At 39.4% G+C, this 24,016-nt stretch overlaps 1 protein-coding gene and 1 long non-coding RNA gene across 4 annotated transcripts in view; one reads left to right on the forward strand and one right to left on the reverse strand.

The window, feature by feature from the left end:
* LOC110467856 (uncharacterized) overlaps window positions 1–15,416 on the forward strand; it is a 96,412-nt gene extending 80,996 nt beyond the window's left edge. For all 3 annotated transcript variants that reach the window (XR_014953396.1, XR_014953397.1, XR_014953398.1), the window contains one exon: window positions 1–15,416. This exon is cut by the window's left edge. This is a non-coding gene — a long non-coding RNA (uncharacterized LOC110467856).
* Window positions 15,417–16,008: 592 nt separating this feature from the next.
* LRRC30 (leucine rich repeat containing 30) lies at window positions 16,009–19,073 on the reverse strand. The gene has a single exon (XM_021525237.3). It carries the CDS (start codon window positions 18,970–18,972, stop codon window positions 17,944–17,946), a length of 1,029 nt encoding a protein of 342 aa, XP_021380912.3. The 5' UTR covers window positions 18,973–19,073; the 3' UTR covers window positions 16,009–17,943.
* Window positions 19,074–24,016: the final 4,943 nt, after the last annotated feature.

Below are 24,016 nucleotides of genomic sequence, written 5' to 3' on the forward strand. Positions count from 1 at the left end.
GTTGTGTGTTGGAACAGGCGCCCCAGGGAAGTGGCCACAGCACCAGCCTAACAGGGTTCAAGAAGGGTTTAGATAATGCACTGGGCACAGATGTGATTCTTGGGCCTGTCCTGTGCAGAGCAGAGAGGTGGATTTCAATGATCCTTGTGGGAGCCTTCCAAGCCAGGATATTTATGATTCTATGATATATTACAGGCTGAAAACTCTCACCTTGAAGACCAGAAACTGAGGCTCAATTCTCTTCTCTGTTGTGACCCTGATAAAGGAATGACTGGCCTAGCTCATAAACTAGCCAGGGGTGGCAGGTCCTTCTCCAATTGCTCTTGAAGCAATTCTATCACATACAAATAAAAAAAATGAAGAGGTGAGAAGTGAGCACAAAAGATCCTACCTGTACACGCAGAAGATCTACATGGTCAACTATAACTCAGGTGAAGGAAGTTTTTTCTAATGACTCTCACAGATGTGTGAAACTCTTGTTCAAGAAGAAATGTCTTTACCAACAAGTGCTAAGTCTTTCCAGCTTTGCTTCTTCTTAGCTATTCCAGGCAATCAGCTTAAATTGGGTATGTAGCAGCATTCTCTGCGATATGAAAATTTAGAATATTGATTTTCACTGGCTATGGCAGAGAAATGAAGTTGTGTTTCTCATAGCTGGTACTCTGAACTTCTGCACAGTGTTAGACTTTCTAACCACATCAGGGCTCTTGACAATTTGAATGCAGGTTTCTGTATTCAAATAGAGTCTCCACCTCTACATGAGGTAAACCTGTGAAGCTTTGCACTTAAATTACTTGTAAAATCTGTTAGCTTCCTAGAACGACAGCTGTAAATCTAAAACAAAGGCTGGGATCTACTAGGAAACATACACAAGACTTGGCAGAATTTAGAGTTAAATGCTGGCTTCCAGCTCTGAGCAGAATCCCAGAGGCTATTAGGCATTTTGTATTTTTTGCAAAACATTGCTTGTCTTTGCCGTGCAGGAGATGAGGCAGCCAATATGAAGAAAATATGGCAAAATCCATTATACCTAAGAGGAATGAAAATGTCAGTGTTTTCTGCCCCAAGGAAAAGTTTGAGATTAAATAAGAACCAAACCTACCTCTTTATGTATTTGAAACCAAATATTAGCAAGCGGTTTTTTGATGCTTAAAAATACCTCTTTTATTCCTTTCTTATGGACATTTCTGAAGAAATGAGTGGGTGGTGATGTTGTCAAAGCATGTCTTGTTATTTCTAGTTAACTATCTAAAGAAATCAAATAGCCTTCTTCAAATATATATAGGACATTAATAAGAAATTATTATTTTATTGATAGAACTGACTGTTGGCTAGGGGAAAAAAATGTTCTTGAAGCTTGTCAGGACCCAGATTTTCCAAAATGTTACAGAGGACCATTATCACTCAGCTGTCTAAAACAATTCTCAATCAAGTGATTTAATAGAAAAAATATCAATATAATAAAATATTGTAAAAAAATATGCGTCATAGTTTGAAAAACTATTAATGGGATTTTATTTTATAACTTTCCATAATTTGTCTTAATCTTACTAATGGAGACCATTCTCTTATGATAAAGTTCTAGCCAATTGACATTATCTCTTAATTATTTTTGTAAAATATTCATTGCAGAATTTGTTCAAGTAAGAAGTTATTGTTTAATTTCCATGATGGATGTGCTCATTTCATGAGAATTAGATTAGTGGAGAGTATACAATTTGTATTAACATGCATATGTCATTAAAGAATACATTGTTTTCCAGCTGTCTTCAAACAAAAGCAAGCCTATGAGATACTGATTCGCTTTTTCAACATTTACTCATGAGGATAGTTCCAGTTAATATTCATGTGAGTAAGGATTACATAATTCAATCTAAAGATTTTGCATTTATTTTATTTTGTTTTGTCTGATTTTTCTTCCACGTTCATTCTCTTAGAAAACACACACACAGGTTTTTTTCTTGAGATTGCTTTCATAGTAAAATTAATTTTTATGCTAAATGCAGCCAGACACAGACTGAAAGGGCAACATTTCTTGCCTAAGAGGATGAATATTTCTGTGCTGTGAGGAAAATTCCTAAATTTCGAAGGGAGAAATGAAATATAGGTCTTCACTCTCTAAACCCCTTAATGTCAATTAACTCCTGTAACAAAGAAAATGACCAAATATTTACAGGGTGTCAAAAGGGCAGCACAGACTTTTAGAATTTCATGCCAAATTAGTAGCTCCTATGCTTTGCATGGTCCTAGCAGCCAGGAGGCTCCTGGCACCTGCAGTCATGGGTGTTCCCATTTCAGCCAGTCCACTGCTCCCACATGCAGCACCAAGCGTTTTCATGCCTTGAGACCCATTTAGATTTAGAATTTGGGAAGATGTGTGGGCTTCAGACAGATACAAAATCTGTCTTGAACTTCAGGGGCTCACTTATGTTTCTAGCTCAAAGCTACAAGCAAAGGTGATGAGGAATGTAGTACTTTCAGTAATCCTGTGCCCAACAGATCTAGGTTGGGATATACTGAATTTCACTGTGTCACCCTGCAAGAAACTCAGGGCATAAAGGAACCCCTCAAAAAGATGATGGACAGCATATTTGTCTCACAATGACAGCAGAGCATGATTATGGCTTATCTCAACAGGAGGTGGGAAGAGCTCCTGCCTTACACAGTATAGATACAACTTTGGTTATCAAAACAGGATTTAGTGTCTAATTTCAAACCTATGATGTGACCTTGGCACTCAGCAGTCACTTAATCCTGCTGGCATTTTGCCACCTTCTTTTTGACATAAAGTACTGGGAAGCTGAGGTGCAAAGAAGAGCAATGCCTCAACCACCTGGGGATGCTGACATCCAGGATCTCCTGCCAGGCTTGCTTTGACATTGTGTCTTCCATAAAGGTAACTTTTATTTCTTTACTGCTCCCACACTCCACAGCAAGACATAAAAATATGGAATGGGAAATCTCAGCTTGGTGGGAAGGTTTCCTACTACTCAGACAAATATAAATTATGTGCCAGTACCCACACCTCCCACATTCCTCCAATGTTCCAGAGTAAAAGAGTGCTCTATGCTTAGCTCAAGCACAGAAGCTATGGGGGTCACTACCCTCAGACAAGAGTTCTACCTGTTGGATTCAGGGGCACAGCAGTTCTTGTTGGCATCTTTGGTTCAGGACACAGGATCTGAGCTGTGGGGAATGATTCAGACACATCTCTGTGCCCAGAGCTTCCTAATACCTGTACTAGGAGGCTCCCATTCCCCTTATAGGACTCTTACCTTCCTGATCTGAAACACCAAACTATTTTTTTTCAGTGGTACCAAATAGTGGGTTTCAGTTTCCATGCAGGTGACCAGGCACCTCAGGATTACACATTTTGGCACCAAGCCTATGATTTTTAAAAGGGTAGAGTTAAGCATTTCCTAGGACAGACATAAAGCAGTTGCAATTACTTTTTTTTTTTTCTTGTAAGATTTTATCTTCCATAACATTCCATTTGTCCTGATGCTGGTTGATTTAGTGGACGATTTCAGCAGCTTTCAGGATAGGACTGCATTAAAAAGCCAGCTCATGCATATACAGTTAGTGGTAAATAAAGAAGTATCTCACTAATTAAAACACATCTAGGAAAGTCTAAACTAATTTAACATCTAAATGACAAGTTATAAGGAGGTAAGGAAAACACAGAAGGATTAGCCTTTTAAAAATTGCTTGGCATAAAAATTTTAAAATGAGTGGAGATAAACCTCAAGGCATCTTGCATCAAAAACCAAGCAAAAAAATCACTGAGACAAAGTTATGGAAAGAGATAAAAGTCCATGTGTGCTCCAAGTGAAAAGACATGGAAGAAACGTGTTCAGCTTCCCCAAGATGCTGTTAATGTCTGAGAAAAAACACTACCAAAATGTAACAAACTAATTAAATTTGGCATACATAGGAACCAATGGGAATAAATTATTACGCAAAAGCAAGGGTTTCTCTACATAAATCAAATGCTAGGAGTTGTGGTGGCAAATAAGGAGTGGGGTGTAATCAGGACTGCCCAGCTGATGCTCATACTGAGGGACCCTGACACAGAAGCATCACATTTGAGTGTGGATGGAACCGATTACAAAAAAAAAAAAAAAAAAAAAAAAAAAAAAAAAAAAGGGTAAAATCCCACAGAAAGAGAGACGATTGGAAGGAAAATTGTACCTGTGACTTCCTACAAAGGGAAAAAGAAACGGATGCAGGACTGCTAAAGCAACAGTGCCATCTGCTGCATACTCCCCTCTTAAAGCCAAATGATTTCAGCTGTCTCCTGCTCTGCTGCAGAGATGGTAAATCTGAGAACCCCCATGTAGCACTGAGCTGAGGAGGGCAAGATGAAATCCAGCCTTCCCTCCAGCCCAGCCTATGTACCTAACTGTGTCTATAGGCCTCCTGACAAAGCAGGTCTGGACTATTGTTGCTAAAGGCATTCCCTGTTAAAAAAAAAATTAATAAATGGTTTTCTCTCTCTCAGTGTAGCAGGACCCTCTGGGTAGGCACTTTTGAAAGATCAGTCAACTCTAAAGCTGTCCATCAGTGAGATGGGCACTGTACATGTGCAAGCAATCAAACAGCTGCAGTCCAATCCCTTTCCTATGATGTATTTATGTCACCTTGTAAAAGGGCTTTCTGTTACTTGTGCAAATCTGGTGTCAGTTTCAATCCATGTTTTTAAACACAGTCCTTTTCACCGTGTTCATTACATCTCTGAATGCCTTTATGCATTATCTTATCTGGAGCAATTATAGCAGAAAATTCTAATCAATATTATGAATTTTTTATAATGCCTTCCATCATAGCTCTCAAAACTCATTTCTAAATATTGAATCTGACAGAACTCATAAAATACAGGTGTAGCCACTCAATGCACAATTGTGGTGGATTTAATTCTATAACTCACATATTCATGTTTATGCATCTAATAATTTTAGTCTCTATTCAACACTCTTACTTTTTGGAAGGCTTCCTCAAAAGCATATCCAGGACAGATCAGGAATGTTTTTGATTAAATTATTCCCTTACATATGATGTCCTTCTGGATGTTTAGCCTATTTCTTAAGGATGTTTTGCAGGAGGGATTATCTATCATCATTAGCCTAGGAGGTACTGATTTAACAGGCCCCATTAAAAAAAATCCCCCATACTAGGATATTTGGCTTCAAAAGTGTTTGTAGTCAAAAGGCTGCTCTTGGCATATTCCACCATCTACTAATTTTCCTCATTAGACCACTCTTCAGGCACTGACTCTTTTTGTACCTTGCTACTGGGTCTGGGCAGTTTATCTGCTGGGGATGTTCAACTTTGGTTTCCTGCTGATTTGCAGACTTTCAAGCTGTCCTCCATGTGTTCTGCTACTGTTCCTGCACTCATTAACAACGCATGGAGGTAAGACTCCTGGAATTAGTCAGTGTGGGATTCTGGTGCAACAGATGCTCTGTGGTAACCCAGAGATGCTTCATATTGTAGACCTGATCTTCACAATTAAGGGTCCAAATTTGAATTTCAGAAAGAGAAAAGTTTGTTATGGAGTGTTTGCTATGGGGAGACATAAATTCTAGGGACTCAAGTCAGCTCCTGCATGGGTTCAAAATATGAATCCCAGTCTCTAGTGGTAGTGAATGAACACATTCCATCACTAAAGTACCGGAATCTTGTGTCTTAGCACACACAGGCTACATCAAGGATGCATTTCTTCTGACTTGGACTCTTTTTTTGGCTTCTTGAAAGTTTATATGATTACTTTAGATTGGAATAGATATAAGATCTGGAGACTTCACATCAATTATTAATCTCAGTATCTGACTCCTATATTTTGAGAGCTACAGCTCTGAAAAGGAGACACTGCTGGCAGTAGCTACCTTGGGAGGGTTGAAATTTATTAGAAATCAAACTAATCTATACTGTCTCCTGCTCAGGAAATTGAATTCTAGGAGTTTGTGAGAGTCAACTCAGAGTTTACTGAGACTCCTAATTCACATGGATGGGGAATATTTGCATTGAGATAAGAAAAATCTGTTGATCTGTTTCTTGTTGCAAATCAAATTTAGTCATACGGGAATCCAATATACTGTATTTAAACTGGTTAGCAGTACCTTCAAAAATGGAGAGAAGAGACTTTGTTCTTTAAAAATAGATGCAAGATTATCTATTAAAAATAAGAGACATTCATTTTGTGCATAATTAGCCAACAGACCATTATAATCAAAGTGTAATAAAAAGTTCTTATTATTTAGTTATAGGCCTCTGCTGGCTGAGGTCCAACAGTGGCAATTTTTGAGAGAGTTTTTTGTACTCATGAGCTTAATCAAAAACAAGACTCAGCTCTGTATTTGCCTCCACAAAGTCAATGGACTAAACTCATCAAAGTCGTAGGGTTAAAATTAGCTCAATGTGTCTTTGTTAAATTGTTTACAATGAAATTGGTGGCTATTCACAAAAGAAGTAACAAGGAATCTGTAGATGGATTTGTTTCTTTGTTACCTCACTGAGCAGCTGGAAGGTATCTCCATGAAGAAATATAATATATGACTTCTTGTGAGCCTGAAATAAACTATACCCTCCTATGGTGTAAACTCTTGGCTGCCCTTTTCCAAGAAGGTGATGGACATCTTCATGTCAATGCTTATTAACTACAGTTAAAAACATTATTAAAAGCTCACAGATGTAATTTATTCCAGGTCTCACAATAAACCCTAAATAAATAAAATTGTGGTTATTCCATCTAAAGTCAGAAATTTCAGCATTTGCTCTGCCTAACACCTGCTGGAGGAAAGTAGAACAGAACTTCAGTGAGGGATGGCTGTGGCAGCTGTGTCTGAGACGCAAGGAATGGCTGTAACCCCTGCAAGCTGTGGATGACCAGTCCACAGGTGCCTTTGTCACAGCAAATGCCTGCAGGGATCCTGTTTGCCTAGGAGCAGCTCTCCACTGCCAGCAGCCTCTGTGTGGGATGAAGACATCTGACACTGATGTTAAGTGAACAAAACCTTTTGGAGCAACTGAACCCCAGTGCCACAGGCATGTTCTGGGGTAAAAACACATGGAGAGAGAATTCAGACAAGGTTTGGGGTTGGTGTATTAAGCTGTTAGCAATATCTTTATGCCCTGACTAATCCTGTGTGAGTGCTGCTCCAGCTGCTGCTGTGCTCTGTCATCAATGAGTTAAATTCTTAGCACAGACAAGGCTTCCTTGATTTTCAGTTTGGTAAACACCTTTGACCAACATCTCAAAGTGTGACAGCCTGAGAGCACATTAATGAGCAGCTTCTTCCCAACGAGAACTGTAATATCAGCGTTTCTTCTCCCTGTGTTGTTTCCTGCTGCTATCATGAGCAGTAGCACAGAGGTGCATGAGCAGCTCAAAGGTGATTTCAGCAATGTAGATACCTAAAACAGACAGGAGGGCTTGGGATATGGAAGCAGATATCCTAACCTTGGAATGACAGCTCTTTCATCTGAAGATGGAGTTATGAATGCAGCATTTATTTTTGTACCATCAAATAGAAATGATAACAGAATGGACCAGCACTTCTGCTGTTATTCTGCAAGTACAGAAGTACATAAACTGAAAGGCCAGAGGAATTATCCTTTTGCAGTTATCCTTAATTCCTCTGTAGATGCAGAGGTATAATGGGAAGCCAGAAATGGACCTCTACAATGCCCTATTTAACCTATGGGAATCTTTCACTAGAAGAAGGCATGGGCACACTGTGTCAGAAATTATATACAGTGATAATAATATATTAGACAGGAGATAATGAGCCTTTCAGGGATTCCTAAATGTATTACTTGTTAATTTAGGAAGTACCCTGAGTGCAGCTTATGAGGTGGTACTAATTTAGAAGGTATCATGAGTAACTCTGCTTGCTGGAGGGCTGAAATGTAAATCCCACTGTGCAACAGGGAAAATGAAAATGCTCCTTCCATTAAGTCTGTGATCTGTCCTGCACTTGCCACAGGGAATAGCATAATTTAGAAAGCTGCCTTATAGGATGTTGAACAATCATGCCTCATCAGTGAGATTTCTAGATTAAAAATGTGAACATTTTTACATTACTAGAGGGATTATTATATTTTGCTTAATATTTAATATATTTGACATCAAACTACCATGTAATGAGTATAATGTATTAGTGTCCTTCTAGTCATATTATTTCCCTACTTTTATGTAATAGAACTCTATCTGCATTTGTTCAATGATACTGTACAGTGGTTTGACTTGTATTTTGTAGTGTCAGACTGAGAAGAGACTTAAAAACTGATTGTCATAGTCAGTTCAGATCTACCCCCAAGTTTCTGTGGATCCTGAAACAGGAGGTTCTCCTTGGAGGCAGGAGAGTTTTTGTGTCCTTCCTTAAAATGCAAAACTGATGTGGCACCACCTTCCATGGAGCTGGATGCACCTTCAGGTACCCAGCAGTAAGCAACAACATTATTTTCTGCCTTGATTGGTTCCTTCCAGAACTAGTGAATAGATTTTACTATTATGCAGTTACTGCACCTTATGCCATAACACGCTGTGTACCCTGGTCCATCCCTCTTCACTGCTGCACCCCTACAGCCCCCACTGTTTTCAGAGTGTGGTGAAGCTGACAGGAGCTGTTTCCTTCATCCTGCTTTGCTGGGGTGAATGCCTCATGCAAGGAGACCCCCTCCCCCCCCCCCCAAAAAAAAAAAACCACCTGACAGTCATGGCAGGGCAGTTCTGAACTTCACACCCCACACGCACAGAAGCAAGGTCAGTCCAAACCATGCAAGAAAATTTGTGCCTCCTTACTGGATCCTATTGTCTTTCCTTTCTTTATTCTACTTTTTTCCTCATATCCTGAATTTTAGGTGAGTACCTCTCTGTGAACAGGATAATTGTTACTGCTCTCTGTAATTGTGGCTATGCATTGTTGCTCCAGATTCAATGCAGCTTCCCTTTTAAAGGACTGACATGAAAGGGAGGGAGGCAGGCATAATTTTGCAGCGGAGAGGGAGAACTAGACATAAATCTCACTGTCTACAGCACATGGTAAAATCTGGAGCTAGGCAACAGAATCTGTTCTCATTTTATGTGTTTCTAAATCATTCTGTAGCAATATGACAACAGGGGTCCACATTCCTCACTTCCAAAGTAACAGGGACAGTGAATTTATGGGAGGTTTCATGGGAAACAGAAGAGGATCTCTGGAGACTGTCAAGAGAGGACAGGACTTCTTCTTTCTTCATGGTGGTGCATGGACTCTTTCCTATGCTTTTAACATTGCAATAGCATTGCAATAGCCCTTCAGGAGCTGGTTAAGATAAATATCCATCTAGAATAATATTGGAAACGGAGGATTTAGGAGGTACAGGGACACAGAAAGATGCCACTAAGTGCAAAGTATACTCTGCTCTTCAGACTGGTTGCTGCTCCCTGAAGTTTATTCTCCATTTTTCACTTATTATTTTGTTTGTCTTTTTATTCTTTTTTTTTCTGTTATCCCTCTGTGTAGTTAATGAAGAGAGGCTTCTACTAATGATTAACTTGATTTGGATGCCAGATCCAGAAAAGGAAGGTTGAATTGGCATCAGCCAAGCAGTTAACTTTAATTAAAAATGTTGAAACTCATTAATAAGAAACAAAGATAGAAAACAAACAACAAAAAAATAAAAGGAGGAGAGTGGGGAGCAATAAGAAGGAGAAAGCATAATCAAAAAAGAATGGACAAATGAAAGGAAAAAGCAACAGAATTAATGGGAAAATGCAGCTAGTTATTCAGGAGAAACTGTAAATCAGTTTTCCTGGCTTCTTACTACAGTGATGATATGGCTGGCAACATCCTCTAAAGTTGTAATCCCTTTTCCTTTGTTCTCCTTGTATTTATTGATTGTCTGATATTTTAAAATATTTGGTCGCTTCTATCAACTGTGTTAAGACAACTGCGGGGCTTTTCTGCAGTGCATTTGCTGTTGAATATGCACACAAGTCCAAGTCGTCCTCAGAATAGCCAGCTGCTGGTTTGGGGAGTGAACAAGAGAGGAAGGACTGTTGGGACAGTTTGGTGATCATCACCCTGGCAACAGTGGCAAGAGAAAAGCGATGCTTGTCTTTATCCAAATCTAAACTGTGCTGAATTGATGTAAATGCGAAAATTACTTACTGAGAAAGGCTATTAGCTTTATGGAGAAGTCTTGAAATGTCACTGCTTTGCAATATATTAGCCTTGCTAAAGAATATTAAATAGCCTCTCTAATGGACACCTGAGACATAAGGAAGGACTCTGAGTGAATTTCCACATTCTCCCCTAAGGTTGGTCCCTATAATGACTTGGACATGCTGGATGAATTTTCTCACTCATACACTCCAATATCTGCATGCTAGTCCAAGAAAGATGAAACATTTTAACTGCTGTAAATTCATAACTTTGAGCCAAATTATAAATAAATCTATGTCTGGCATGAGCTTTGTGAAACTGAAAATTCACCAGTTCTAAGGGCATTAATTTCCTTTCTGTTTTCTAGTCTCTGTGGCATCATTTAGACCAGGGCAATCTCTGTTCCTCTAAGTGGGACTAGAAAATGCAGTACCAGAAATCTGAGAGATACTGGCTTTGTGATTTTACACAGTATAAGAGAGGCTCATAGTAAAGACTGTTATATTTGCTTATCCAAATAAAATATGGATATTGACTGGCAGGATTAAAAGACATACATCAGCTTTTTACTAACAATCACTACTAAATTTCTTCTGAAGTTAAATAAAGTTTTTAATCAATTATCTCTAGGAGCAGCCCAGAGAATTTAGTGTGAAGATTTCACTCGAGCCCCCTACAAACATTCAAGCCAAAATGGACTCCAGAAGCATTCAGATATATACATTTTTCTTAGACAAGCAGGGTGTGTAGAATTTAACTTCTTCTTTTATGGGATAAAAAACACATTTCAAATTGTTTACTGTGAGAGCTACCAAACTTTTAGTGACAGAAAATGAATGTGTCTTCTTGTATGATTATTGATCAATTTAGCAAAAGACCAAATTAGAATTCTTCTATATTTTAAATCCCCACATAGACTGATAAAAATGCCACAGAACTTTGTGATATCTAATGGTAAAAACCACAGAGGATGTGTAAGTAATTCAAAAGCAACATAATTAACCATCAAATGTTTAAAGTCCCATTTAGATGCTGAATTATCAGAATTTTATTTGCTGCAGAATATGCTACTTCTCAGTTGACCCATACATATTCTTCATATACTACATTGCAAAGCATGGTAACAACCTCCCAAATACCTCCAAACATACACACACAGAAAGGCACACATACATGTGCTCAGAGAGATTTCATTTACTGAACTGAACTCATAGTTAGTATTTTAATGGCTTCATCTGTAGGTAGACAGAACACACAAATGCCATTCTTCACAGTGTTATTTTCAAACTGGAAAGAGAACATAAGTGTGCTGAAAGATATAGAGGACCCTTGTGCATAGCAATAGATATGGAAAGGCATTATCTTAACCAAGTCACACTTGGTTGAATGAATTTCCCAAAGTAAAGGTTTTATTCTTCTGTATTTTTTAGCTCTCTGGTCAATGCCATTAACAGGACACTAGATTACTCTACACCAGACTTCTCTGTTTACACAAACAATTTAGGAATGGATAATAGCCTGTGTTGTTTCCTGCAGTGAAAGTATGTATACATGCATGGGCCAGTATGGAAACCTATATATACATACAGAGACTTTTGTTATGTCAAAACAAAAAACAAACAAACAAACAAACAAACAACCCCCCCCAAAAAAACAAACAAACAAAAAACCAACAACAACAAAAAAAGAAGGACAGAGAACAAGCAAGAAAAGCATAATGATAATAACCATATTTTCTACATGGAAGCAAATTCTTTACTGTAACAGTTTTGCTGTTACTCACACTTGGTAGTTTCTTTTAGCTGATTTTGGCATGCTGTTTCTAAAAAATGCAAGAATTCTTTTAAACATGTCCTGCTTATACCTGTTTTGAGGTGGAACATTTTGATAGCTAGGGTGAAAGAATTTTCTGACATCAAAAGCATTTGTCACAGGGCAATGTAGGTGTGTTGCTGTTTCTCTGACACATCTCAGCAAATCTGAATGTTTTACTATGCTGAGAAATGGGGGTCTGTGCCCTCTGCACACATGCTGCAGAGGCAAGGAAGGCCAGGCAAAGGAAGGCATTTGGGTACCCTATAGCTTCACTGTCCTTACTTCACATGCTTAGATTAGTCTGCAGATGATCTAGAGCTCTCTGTATCCATCTCTCTCTATCAACCACGAGAACAGTGTCTGGAGAATAACCACTGCCTTGCCTATTACCTTGAAGGTGAGTGCTGGGGGCATGACACCAGTTTTGGGTATGTTACTCATCCTGTCACCAGTGGTTGTGGAGCCTGTCAGGCTCTGCTGTCCTGCACCCCTTAAATGGAGGGTGAGAGATAAAAACCTCTGTACATTTTGATGCCCACCCACACCTGGCAACGCTACCTTTGCAGGAAGAGAAAATCAATTCATTGTTTCTGTGAACATGCCAATGATGCAAAGGCTGGAGAGCAGAAAGAAAATGAAGCAATACATATTTACCTCAGACTGTTGTATAAAAAGATTAATTTTTGTTTTTTAATATCTGGGCAGTATAAATTAAAAGCAGGCTATCCAGCAATGAATTTATGGCATCTGAAACTCTTCCGAGCCCTAGGAAAACATATAGCTCTGCCCTTTGGTCTTCTTTTCACTCTGCCTGGGTAACCTCACTTTATGAGGCAGCATAATTTGTAGTGACCTTTTCTGAAGCTGTTGATACAGTTCTTGCCTTGCTGGAAACCACCTTTTTAGCCATGCATGATATGACTCCACATACATTGGCATATAAATTTCATGCTTTGTCATTTAAGCCTGCAAAATAATCCTGTGCTGTAGGTGGCTGTACCAATACAGGATGGTATTTGTTCTGCTGGGCAGTGCTGAAGGGTGGTTTTTGGAGGCTGGTGGGCTCTTGTTGCACCACAGATAAATGCGTGGAATCAGTGAGGGAGCATCATATTTTATAATTATTAATCTGCCTCTTACTTGTACATAGGAATGATCATGCAATTTTATAAAAGGATTTTCAGACTTACTCCACATGTGTGTATTAAAGGCTACCTCTGTAGCAATATATCTAAAGCCTTATTCCAATTTAAACATTTACTGAGTTGTTAAATATGGGTTTTGCCACATATAAAATGGGAAAAGTATATATTCTCATATAATTACAAGCCCTTCTAGAGATAGAGTTTTCCTTCATCTGTAACTATTTCAAGATTTCAGCTCCCAAATGTGAGAATGGCAGAAGAACATGTGACACAATAATACACGTTTCCTTAATATTTTATGAATTATTATATATTTTTATTTTTATATAATTATTTTCATGAATACTAATTAGAACTGTGCTGGGCAGTTCAAAACACTCCTTGAATTACTCAAGAACTGCTGTCTGGAGACTGTGCAGCAAATTTACCCTTGAAAATTGGTGAAATCAAATAATTTTCTCTTCCTTCCCTTTCCCCTTCCCTCCTTCCTTGCCTCCTTCCTTCCTTCCTCCCTCCCTCCCTCCCTCCTTCTTTCTTTCCATCTTTCATGTGATGAAGATCTTTGAGGCTTTTTTCTTTAAGGAAACAAGCTGACGTATCAATGATTTTTCTACTTGAAGAACTTATATGCTGTGTTATGTTTTTTCAAGTAATGTGCTGACCTAGTGAAGTAAATAATAAGTCCAAATCCCTCCAAAATCAATGTAATATTTTTTAGATTTCTTCTCCTTCTCTGATTTAAAATTATTAACTGAAACATCTGGTTTCCTGAAGCTACCTGTACCATAACAAGAAATTATGTCATTTATGTTCCAAAAAGTTTAAACAGCAGAATGCATATTCTTATAGTAAAATGACTAGAAAGTGTTCTTTGTGTTGACAAAAAAGAGGATTTTCATGGAAATGAGAAAAAAGTATGGAGAAAATATTGGCAAATTGGCCAAAATAAAAAGTTGGCATATTTTTCATCCCAATTAATAATCTTTTAAATCTAAATTTCAAGATGTTTCAATTGGACTCTGTTGGAAAACTGTTTTGAAATGCCCCTTCAGTCCACATCCTGGAAACTTTCCACATCTTGGAAACTTTCCACATCTTGGAAATTGGTCTTTGTAGGTTCTTGCTGCTTTGCTCATGTAAGGGACTGGTGTTTCTGGTCAGGTGACATGCTGGGACAAGGCAATGTATTTGGGAATTTACCAGTGGCATTAAGAATCTGGCCCATGTGCCAGAGCTGAGTAGCCTCAGAGCAGTAGGTACAAGACATTTCAGTCAGGTATTAATGCAATACTTAAGAAGACTTTTTTTTCCTTTCAGTCAAAGGCTGAATCACTAACTTTGGTTAGGCCAAAAGCCTGAAGCCTTCCAGTTTTCAAAAGCTTTGCTTATTGACTAGACTTTAAATTTTACACAGAATGCAGCTTTCTTTTCAATTTAAAATAAGAGGTGGAGCCTTTTCACCAGATCTGATCAAATGTACAACCAGTGTAGTTGATGACAGCTGAAAAGCAAATTCTATAGCCCTATTGTATATTACATTTATCCCAACCAACTTGACCCCTGACTATATTCTTTCCACTTCGTTCTTTTTTGCCCTTTCTTTTGTCCACCTCAAGAGTTTTTCTGAGCACCTTGAGAGCTTCTCTGAGTGACAGCCATAGAAAAGCCACTGTGCAAGAAAAGGATCCTTTCCATGAGTGGATCCCACATTTTCTAGTCTTTTAGAACACTACCACCACCAAAAATAATAGATGGATCAAAAGTTATGCTGCTGTGAGGCTTAGGATGAGAAAACTTCAGTGCTTCTTAGGACAAGAATAATATTCTGCATACAGTTCTCTGAAAGGTTATAAAATTTTATCATTTGATCACTTGTATCACTTGATACACACAGAAGTGGTACTGTTGTCATATATTATGAGATATGACTAGAGGCCCTGCAGCCTTTCAGTTCCTTTTTTCCCTGTCAACTGCACAGCTAATATCAGATGACAACGCTGAGATCCACCAATTCTTTTCTAATGCCCTGCTCAAAACTAGAGCTGGCACGTGACATTACACATTCTATTTTCCTCCTGAGCCTTTGCTTGCTTCTTCTATCATGCTCCTACTCAGATGCAAATACATATGCCATTATTTGCCTTTCATGCATATTTCTATACAATAACAGCGGTATACAGTCTTTTCTTTTTACAGGAAGAATTCAGAACACTACCCTCATTTATGAGAGATAATTTTCTATGTCTCTGAGAAAGGTATTTGCAGGGCCCTTGACTGAGGAATGAAAAAAAAAAAAACCAAAACTAAAGCAGATCAGTAGAAATTATTTTCTTAATGGCAAAATCTGAATTATACATTAAAGCACCATTTATTCAATCAATTTTATTATTCCGTTTAAAAAGGCAGTCACTTTTATGTGTTTCATATGCTTGCAGAGGTTTATTAGCCTGAGTAAAAGGTCATTATTATTCAATTGAATAATTTACTTTTAAATTATTGGTATTGCACTTCATATTATAACTGCTTTTGCAGATGCATTTGATTATGTCCAAATTTGCCTTTTAATCCTCTGTCTGGAGATCATTTTCTTGAATCATTCAGTGTTTCTCACCCTTGTAGTGGTATCCTAATGAACACACAGGCTGTAGCCTCATATCTTCCATGTAAATTACTGTGCATAGCTCTTCTAGTCAGATCATATCAGGGGCTATCCGGTGTCATATAATCCTGGGTACTGACATGTGGAAAATCTTTTCAGGTGATTAATGCCATAGGCATCTAATTTTCCAGCAAAGCAATATTGCAGTGTTTACATGCATGCCAGACTTAGGAATATGAAATAGGCATTTAGAAAAGTTAATAATCTGCCCCTAATCCCCTCCAAGAATTATCTGTTGGCATTTCTAAAAATAATTGCAGCTTTATTGCTTGTCGCTAATGGAATCACATATTAATTTATTACATGCATTGTTCATTAAAAACTTGGAGTTTTCCATTGGTGAAATAAATATATGTAAAGCTACACATAAAATATCTTTGCATTTAAAACATGCACTAAGTTATAAAAATTCACAAAATATTTGTTTTATTGCTTTGTTTTCTTAATGCTTGAGCAAAAATATCCTTCAAAATTGTTTCATGTTTGCTAGAGACATAAGATTTGTCCTTGACTGCACACTTGGAGACTTTGATTTCTGGGCCTAACACTTAAATTCTCAATTAAGATAACAAATCATAGCAAAACAATCCAACACAATAAAATATCAGGGCAGGCAGACCCAGTGTGGGTCTGTGAGCACCAATTCCTCATTGCTGGCATTCAATATCACACCAGCAATGTCAGTGTGACCAAAGGTGCTGCGTTTACTCACATGTACCTATGAATTACAAAATTGTCTGCTGTTATTGGGCTGCTCCTACCTCTGCTGAGGAGTTTTTCCCTCAGCCAGGCATTGTCCATCAACTTCATTAGAAGCAGGATCAGCCTTTCACAGCCTTTCCTAATTTTGAAAAAATAAAATTTTAGAAAATAATCTATTCCTGAGATTTGACATAGGAAGCACTTTGAAAATTGCTTTGAATACTCATAATTAGCTCAAGAGTTACAATTTCATTCCACTCTTACACTGCTATTACAAGCATTTATCTCAACTGATTTCAAGAGAGCTGCTTCTGTTTTACACTGGTGTGAGGGAACAAAAAACCCCATGTTGCATAGATTGTTATCAGCTCGTTCATACTGCCTCTATTACCAGATAAAACTTTGATGAAGGACATTCACAGAAGATCAATATGAGAAACCACATAAGACCTGACTTTTATACTACTGGCTGATACTGAAAATCCCAGAAATAATAATTTCTATATGTTTTTGAAGCTCTTACTTAAGGTGATGACTGAGTTGATGCTGCTTTTCCTGAAAGAAATATTTCACCTTTAGGAGATGTGCTGCCTCCTGAAGTTACTTCATAGCTTAGATTGCAGGGATATGGGAAAGGAGAGCAGTTGTACATCAAGCAATGAGCAACTCCATCCTTTTTGTGAAAGAAGAAGCCACAGTCCTTTCTCTGCTTTGTGCAGAGGCTGCTCCCAGCTGATGTGAAGCACTGCTGTATGCATCCTAGGAGGCTCCATGTGAAGGGCTGCTTATCTCACCAGGGGAAGTAGGAGCTCTGGGGATGTTTGGGATCTACTTCCAAAGAACTGGCAAATTGCCTCGTCACTGGCAATCTCTACATGTAATTTATACAGGCCAGAGCACAGCTGTGGGTTAAACAAGAAGTGGTATTGAACTGACCAGTAATATATTGTCTGTGAGCTAATATAGCTCAGGATATATTCACTGCCAAAAGCAAACATTTTCCTTGAGATTCACTTGGACAGCAGTGTTTGTTTATGTCATGGTTTACCTGTGTATGAAGAAGTGAGCAGGAGTAGAAATGCAACTGCAATCACAGAGAGAAAGTCTAAATTATATTAATATTTCTTCAGCCTAATAGCTGTCAAATATACATTTCTGCATGTCTGGCAGTCTGCTTTAATTTGTTTCTGTCAAATGAAGAGCAAACATTTTATCACAACTGAATTGTATTTTTTTTCAATAAAAACCCCCAAGTACCACAACGGTGAAGGTTACAGAGGTGGCTATTTTTAGAAAGTTTGCTCTTCCCACACTTAATCAAGACCATCATACTTTACTTGCTTTCCTCCAACTGTTACTAAAGCCACCCGTAGCCTTCAAAATCCGAGCACTATGAAGTGGAGATGCCTGTGCAGGAAAGCTCTCCGATGCAATTGAGTCCCGATGACAGCTTAATGACAAGCTCAGCGGAAGCTCAGTTGTGCTCCTTTTTGTCCCTGAGGTAGTTGAAGAGGACATCCAGCCCCCCCTCGACGACCTCGGGCAGGGGCCGGGCCAAGGGGTTGTGGGCGATGTGGAGGCCTTTGTCCATGGGGTTCCAGGCAATGCGGCGCAGGCGGCGCAGCAGGTACAGCTCATCTGGCAGGGTCTGTATGGCGTTGTAATCGGCGTTCAGGAGCTCCAGAGTGCTGATGTGGCACAGAGACCGCGGCAGACTGCGTATGTTGTTATTTTCCACGATCAAGATTTGCAGATTGACCAGATACTGGATGCTCTCTGCGATGTTTTCCAGCTTGTTGGACCCTAGGTGCAAGAAGTCTAAGCTTCTCAGGGCAAAAATGCAGAGGGGAATTTGCACAAAGCGATTGTTACTGAGGTTCAGTTTCCTCAAACTCGTCAGTTCAGTGAAGCTCAAAGGCAGTTGTGAGATGCAGTTGTGCGAGAGGCTCAGAACCTCCAGCTTCCTGCACAAGCTGAGCTCTGCTGGCACTTCTTTCAGGCAATTCATATTGACGAACAAGACCTTCAGGTTCCTCAGCAGCCCAATCTCCTTAGGTAGGCACTTGAGGCAGTTGCCGCCCAAGTTCAGGACTACCAGCCTGTCCAGCTTCCCCAGTGAAGGAGGAATCACCACCAGCTGGTTGCGTGAAAGGTTCAGCTTCTGCACCTCATGCAGTCCCCACAAAAAGTCAGGTGTGCTGGTCATCCCTTTCATTATCAGGCTCAAGCTGACATAACGCAATCCCCGTTTCAGCAGAGACTTGGGCTCTCTTCCTGCCAGAAGGGCATCTTCCCATGCAGGCAGCTTTGGGCCTTTCCTAAGGAAAACCATGCTCCTTCTCTCCTTGCTCTTTGAGTGCTCAGTTCCCATAACACTCTGGTTCACTCCTGAGAGAACTGAGGTTTTATTCCCTTGCAATATGCAAATACCAACAGAGGATGACAGCCTGCAGGAGGTGGGAAAGTCAAAGCAAGGAGACAGGGAGGAGCCTGTGAAGTGCATCTCAGTCCACCGGAACAGTTTCCATAGCTGCTGAGGGAAAGTTTCACTTTTGGGGGCTTATGCTGATCTTGGTGCACAGTCTGTAATGAAACACTTGCTCCTGACTTGTGAGCAAACCTGTTCAATTCAAACTGAATGCCACAAGACAGCTGTCGCTGTCATTTGGCCTGGGCTTTATTGGACAGACGTGTATCTTCATTGCGAAAAGGTCACAAGGATGCTGCTGTATATAACTTCACCATGTCAGCTTTCTTGGCTATCTGGTACATACCATGACTGCAGGACAATTAGCAAGAGTGATTTAAAAAAAAAACCAAACAAGCAAGCTAAAGAAGGAAACAAGCAAAGAAGTCATCATTTCAGTTCAGATTTAAAGGATGTTTTCCTAACCACGTTTAATTTGGCTCCTGATTTCTCTGAAGTAGTTACCAGTCTACCAGAAAATTTTACATGCTGCAAAAACACTGATAAAAACTTTTTATGTTGGTCCTTGGTTTCTGCTAAGTTAAACAAAAATAATATTGACAAAAAGTTCTAGCTTTTTGTAGTTCTAGTCCTTTGTAGTGAGGATTGGCCTCTTTATTTCCAGAAAGGGTGCCAAATTCACTGCAGCAGTGACATTTTGCCCAGTAGTATCTGTGCCCACTTGGATAATTTCTTGCTACCCACAGTACCAAGTGTGAGCAGTCATACCACACAGTTCTAACCAAATTACTCTGTCCTAAATGTCCTGTTCTACTTTCACATCTATCAACCAGATTTTTGGAGTCTGATTCTTTTCTACTCTAGAAAATGGAGCTTCTTGATGTCCCTTTCCATGTGAACTTTCAGGTTTTCCTGGGCTATTCCTGGGGTACAGGGGAACTGGCAGTCAAATAGCTTGAACTATAAGTGACATTTAGATCCAATATAGAGGGACTGGTGGAAGAGGAAAGGAGCAGTGAGGTATAATAATACCCAACAACAGCTGAAGTGAGCTCTGCTGGCAAAAGGAAATTGTATTGCTACAGGAATACGTATGCACTAAATTTAAACTCAAAGGGACCATAAAAAGGATCTGCAAAAACTTCAGGTATCATCCAACCTAGGTGAAAATTGCAACAAACAGTGCAAGGCTTTCAGGGCTTTTTCTCTCCATTGAATCTATGGTGATGAAGATGTGTTGCTGCCTTCTGAGAGATTTGGTGATAAAAGTATCCTCCCTTGCTATCTCATTTCAGGGATCCTCACCTTAAAACCTGGTGTTAGTACCGATGCTAAAGGATTATGCAGAAAACTGCAGCTGGATTTTGAAGCACTCTAGCAACCACTTTGAAGTCAATCCCTACAGCCCCTTCTTACTGCCAAGAACCACGCAATCTCCTTTGAGCTTTGGGTCCCTCACAGAGTTGCATCTGCTTGGGAAGAGAGGGAAGAGAGGGGGCATTCCTGCAGTTGTGTGTGATGAGCGGGGTCCTGCACCAGTCAGGACCACAACAGGCAGTGCAAGGCACATTAGCTGAGTGAGACATGCAATTAAAACCTGTGTTTGAACAGGGCTGAGTGGCATAAATCCAGCTGGTGCTGAGGCTGAAATATTGCATTCTCTGGAGTGCCTGGGTGAGCCTGAAAAAGGCTGAAGCCAGTTGTATCTGGTTAGAGTGAGTTGGCAGCCTGTGAGTCACCGATCCCTCCCTCACAAGTGCTTTTTGCCAGTATTTGTCAGTTTACATACAAATGTTATACTAATTGCCATCGCAGCCGTACTGACTCAGTGTTCTTGTTAACCATCATCCCCACACGCTGCCCAGAGTGCCAGAGATAACCCTGATGCTGCAGGCAGAGGAGATGCTCTGGGGAAGAGGAAACCCAACGGCATGGGCAAGACTGGGCCTTGCGTGATGGGGACTTAAAATGTGGCACTTCATCCCAAACAGGTGGAGAAGGGGAAGCATGAGCCCCTCATGAGCTCTGCCTTTGTATTGTCTGCCCAGCTGCTGTTCAAAATGCACTTACTATCAAGGAGCATCCATGGATGTGAACATGGCATTTTGCTTCTGCAGTGGCAATGGCAAAGGGAAGAAAAAGGCTTTTTTAGAGAGCATTGGTAAAATTAGTAATTTCCCTTATTTTAGTCTCAGTTCTGACACAAGGAATCTGCTTTAGGGAATCTACCAGAGGCTGGCTTTGCTCCCTGTGGCTGGGCTCTCACCTGTGACCATGGCCCCATGGTCACTTCAGAACTCTTTCTTCTGATGGTCACTTTTAGTGACAAGTGAAAACAAAACAAAAGGAAGCACAGTCTCCCTGTAGCCGTTTCTCCCCCCCATGGCTGGGCAGATATTTTTGGATGAGAACATTGTCCCCATCTCCAAAACACACTGGAGTTTACTGCCTGGAGACTTGGCAGCGCCAGCTGTGGCTTCTCACCACAGAATTCCTCATTTCCTAACAGTGTGACTCAGACAAAATTCTCTGTCTGTATCCTTCCTGGCTTTGCATCACACTGTCCATTTGAAACCAGGCCTGTGATACAGCCCAGCAGTGCCTGGGCTGGGCTGTTTTTGGAAGGCTTCACTGGGGGATCTCTATCAAAGAGAAATGCTTGTTCTGCTTCAGCCTCACAGCATCTCCTGCTGTATCTCCACTGCCTGCCAGACATCAAGCAGAAGTAAAGGGGATTTTTAAAAGAAATTCCACATCTGCAGCTCTCATTGTCCAGTTCCCTTCCTGCCTCTGGTGAGTTTCATAACCACTGTGTGAAACAAAAAAAAAAAACAAACCCACCCCCCCCCCCAAAAAAAAAAAAAGCCAAACAAAACAAAACCAAATCAAAACAAAAAAATAAAAGACAAACCATTTCCTAGTCTTTGTTCTCCAACAGAAAAACAGGCTATTGAGTATGCTTGCTGTTGTGGAGACAGGAAACTCTGAGGTAACCAAATTAAATTTTTCTTTCAATTGAGATAATAAAACCACAGTGGCCTCATCTGGACATCTCAGGAACTAAAATTCTCTACAAAAATAGTCCCTGGTCCCTTAGTGTCCTGGACTGGCTTTGTTAAAAACAGTTTTCTGTTATTTTTTTTCTGTGCTGCCTGCTGCCGTGCCCTGGCCCTTGCCATGCTATGCTGGATCCATTCCTTTGGAATGCTCTTAGGCAGCAGTGACCTGTGCCCACATAGCCTGGCAGCAAGCAGAAATTAATTTCATGCATGCAGGTTTGGAAGCCTGAATTGGTGGGCTTTACATGACAGAGTGTACTTGATAATCACTTTGTAGATTAAACAAAAATGCATTCAAGGGAAAAAAATAACTGAAAGCCTGTTGGAGAATTTTGTAGTCTAACTAATATAATATAATAAACTGCATTATTAGCAATGATAAAAAACTGGTAAGCTGACAAAAATGACAAGCTATATTTTCTGACATTCTTTGACAATGCAAATTATTAGAGTCTTTTTTTCTTAAGGAATCAGGATTGTCAGCCCTAAAAAAATCTGAAGATGAGCTCACAAAAGACCTGGAATTTGAAAGTCTATTATCTATGGGATCTTTTATTTGTCTTCAGGTTTTGAGTCTGTAGAACGCACTTGGGATACATTTTCTAGCTTTTTTTCTGCATCCAGGCAGGACTTGCCAGAAAATCAATTGCACTGGTTTTAAGTAAAAGTTGAGATCATCACATAATTATTTTTCCATAGGATTTGAGCTTTTAATTAAGTATCTGGTAGTATCAGGCATTTAATGAAACCATAGCAATTTTGACACACTGAGTTTAAATTTTGTTTTGCTCCAAAATTGATCCTGTCATCGTCTTTTAAATTGTTTAGCTTACAATAGATACTTATAGTTTCATTATGATATATGTATAGGTTAATAATTTATTTTGAAACAAGTTTTATGTTCTCTGTGGAATCAAAACCTTATATAGTTCCTCTGTCTCAGTATTTTTACAAATGTATTAATATAAGAAGAAATCCTTTAAAACTTTAAGCATAACAATTTCTGAAATGCTGGGAAATTCAACCCACACTCTTTTGGAAGAAATTTTCATTTCATTCATTATCTCAGTCTTAATAAACACCTGTTTAAATAAGTATACAGAAACTACCTAATACTTCCTGTGACAGGAAGGATGATTTGCCTAAAAAGGGTTAACTCATTTCAAGTTCAGCAGAAAAGAAGCAGTGCTGGAGAAATATTCATTGCAACTACAGCTGCAGCTACTGAACCATCTTCTCCTTTGCTATTTATTTCCCCTAAAATATAGTTAATAAAGGATTTTAAAAGCACCAGTGCAATTCAGATTGTCAGGGAAATCCTCTGGTCTTAGTGCTAAGAAAGCAAATTTTGTAGGTTTTTAACTATGTTGTTGTGGCTTGTTGATCTTGCAGCTATTGTGAAATACTAAGTCAAATTTTAATAGTAATTTGAGATTTATGAGATGTGACACAAGACAGAAACAATTCTTAAGGCAATTTCAGATTTCCTGTTAATTTGTTTTTAATTATGGTGCTGTTAACAGCTTTTAATGACTATCAGTCCCTGGAGCTTTCTTGAAATGTTTCATTAAGGTCCCATGTGGAGCTGCTGGATTGCCTGACCCATGAAGAATTGGACCTGGAGGTGAATGACTGCCTGTACAGGGGCTCATTTTTCTTTAGACCTCTTGACAGAAGACAAGTTTAAACTAAACCTAGTATGAAATAAAAAGAAAGAGATTTGGGGCTATGTGTATGTGTAGCCTAGAAATGACAGGCTCTTCCTCCTGGTAGTGAGGGACAGCAGCAATTCTTATATAACATGGAATTAGAGGAAGCTTTATTCCTTTTTTGCAAACTTGCCATAGTATTTTGAAATTTCAGCAAATACACGGATGACTGTTTTGGCACCTCCTACTTCTGCCACAGTTTCCCTGTGTGTACATAAGCCAAACAGCTGGTCTGCCTTCTATATTACACATAAGCAACCCCTGATCCTGCACTGTGCCATTATCCATGTTCTCCGGGGCACTGTTTCATCTGCTGCCCATAGTGGTTCTCCCTGGCACCATCAAAACTTG

Source organism: Lonchura striata, chromosome 2, assembly GCF_050655825.1.
Source record: "Lonchura striata isolate lonStrDom1 chromosome 2, ASM5065582v1, whole genome shotgun sequence".
Classification (NCBI taxonomy): Eukaryota; Metazoa; Chordata; class Aves; order Passeriformes; family Estrildidae; genus Lonchura; species Lonchura striata.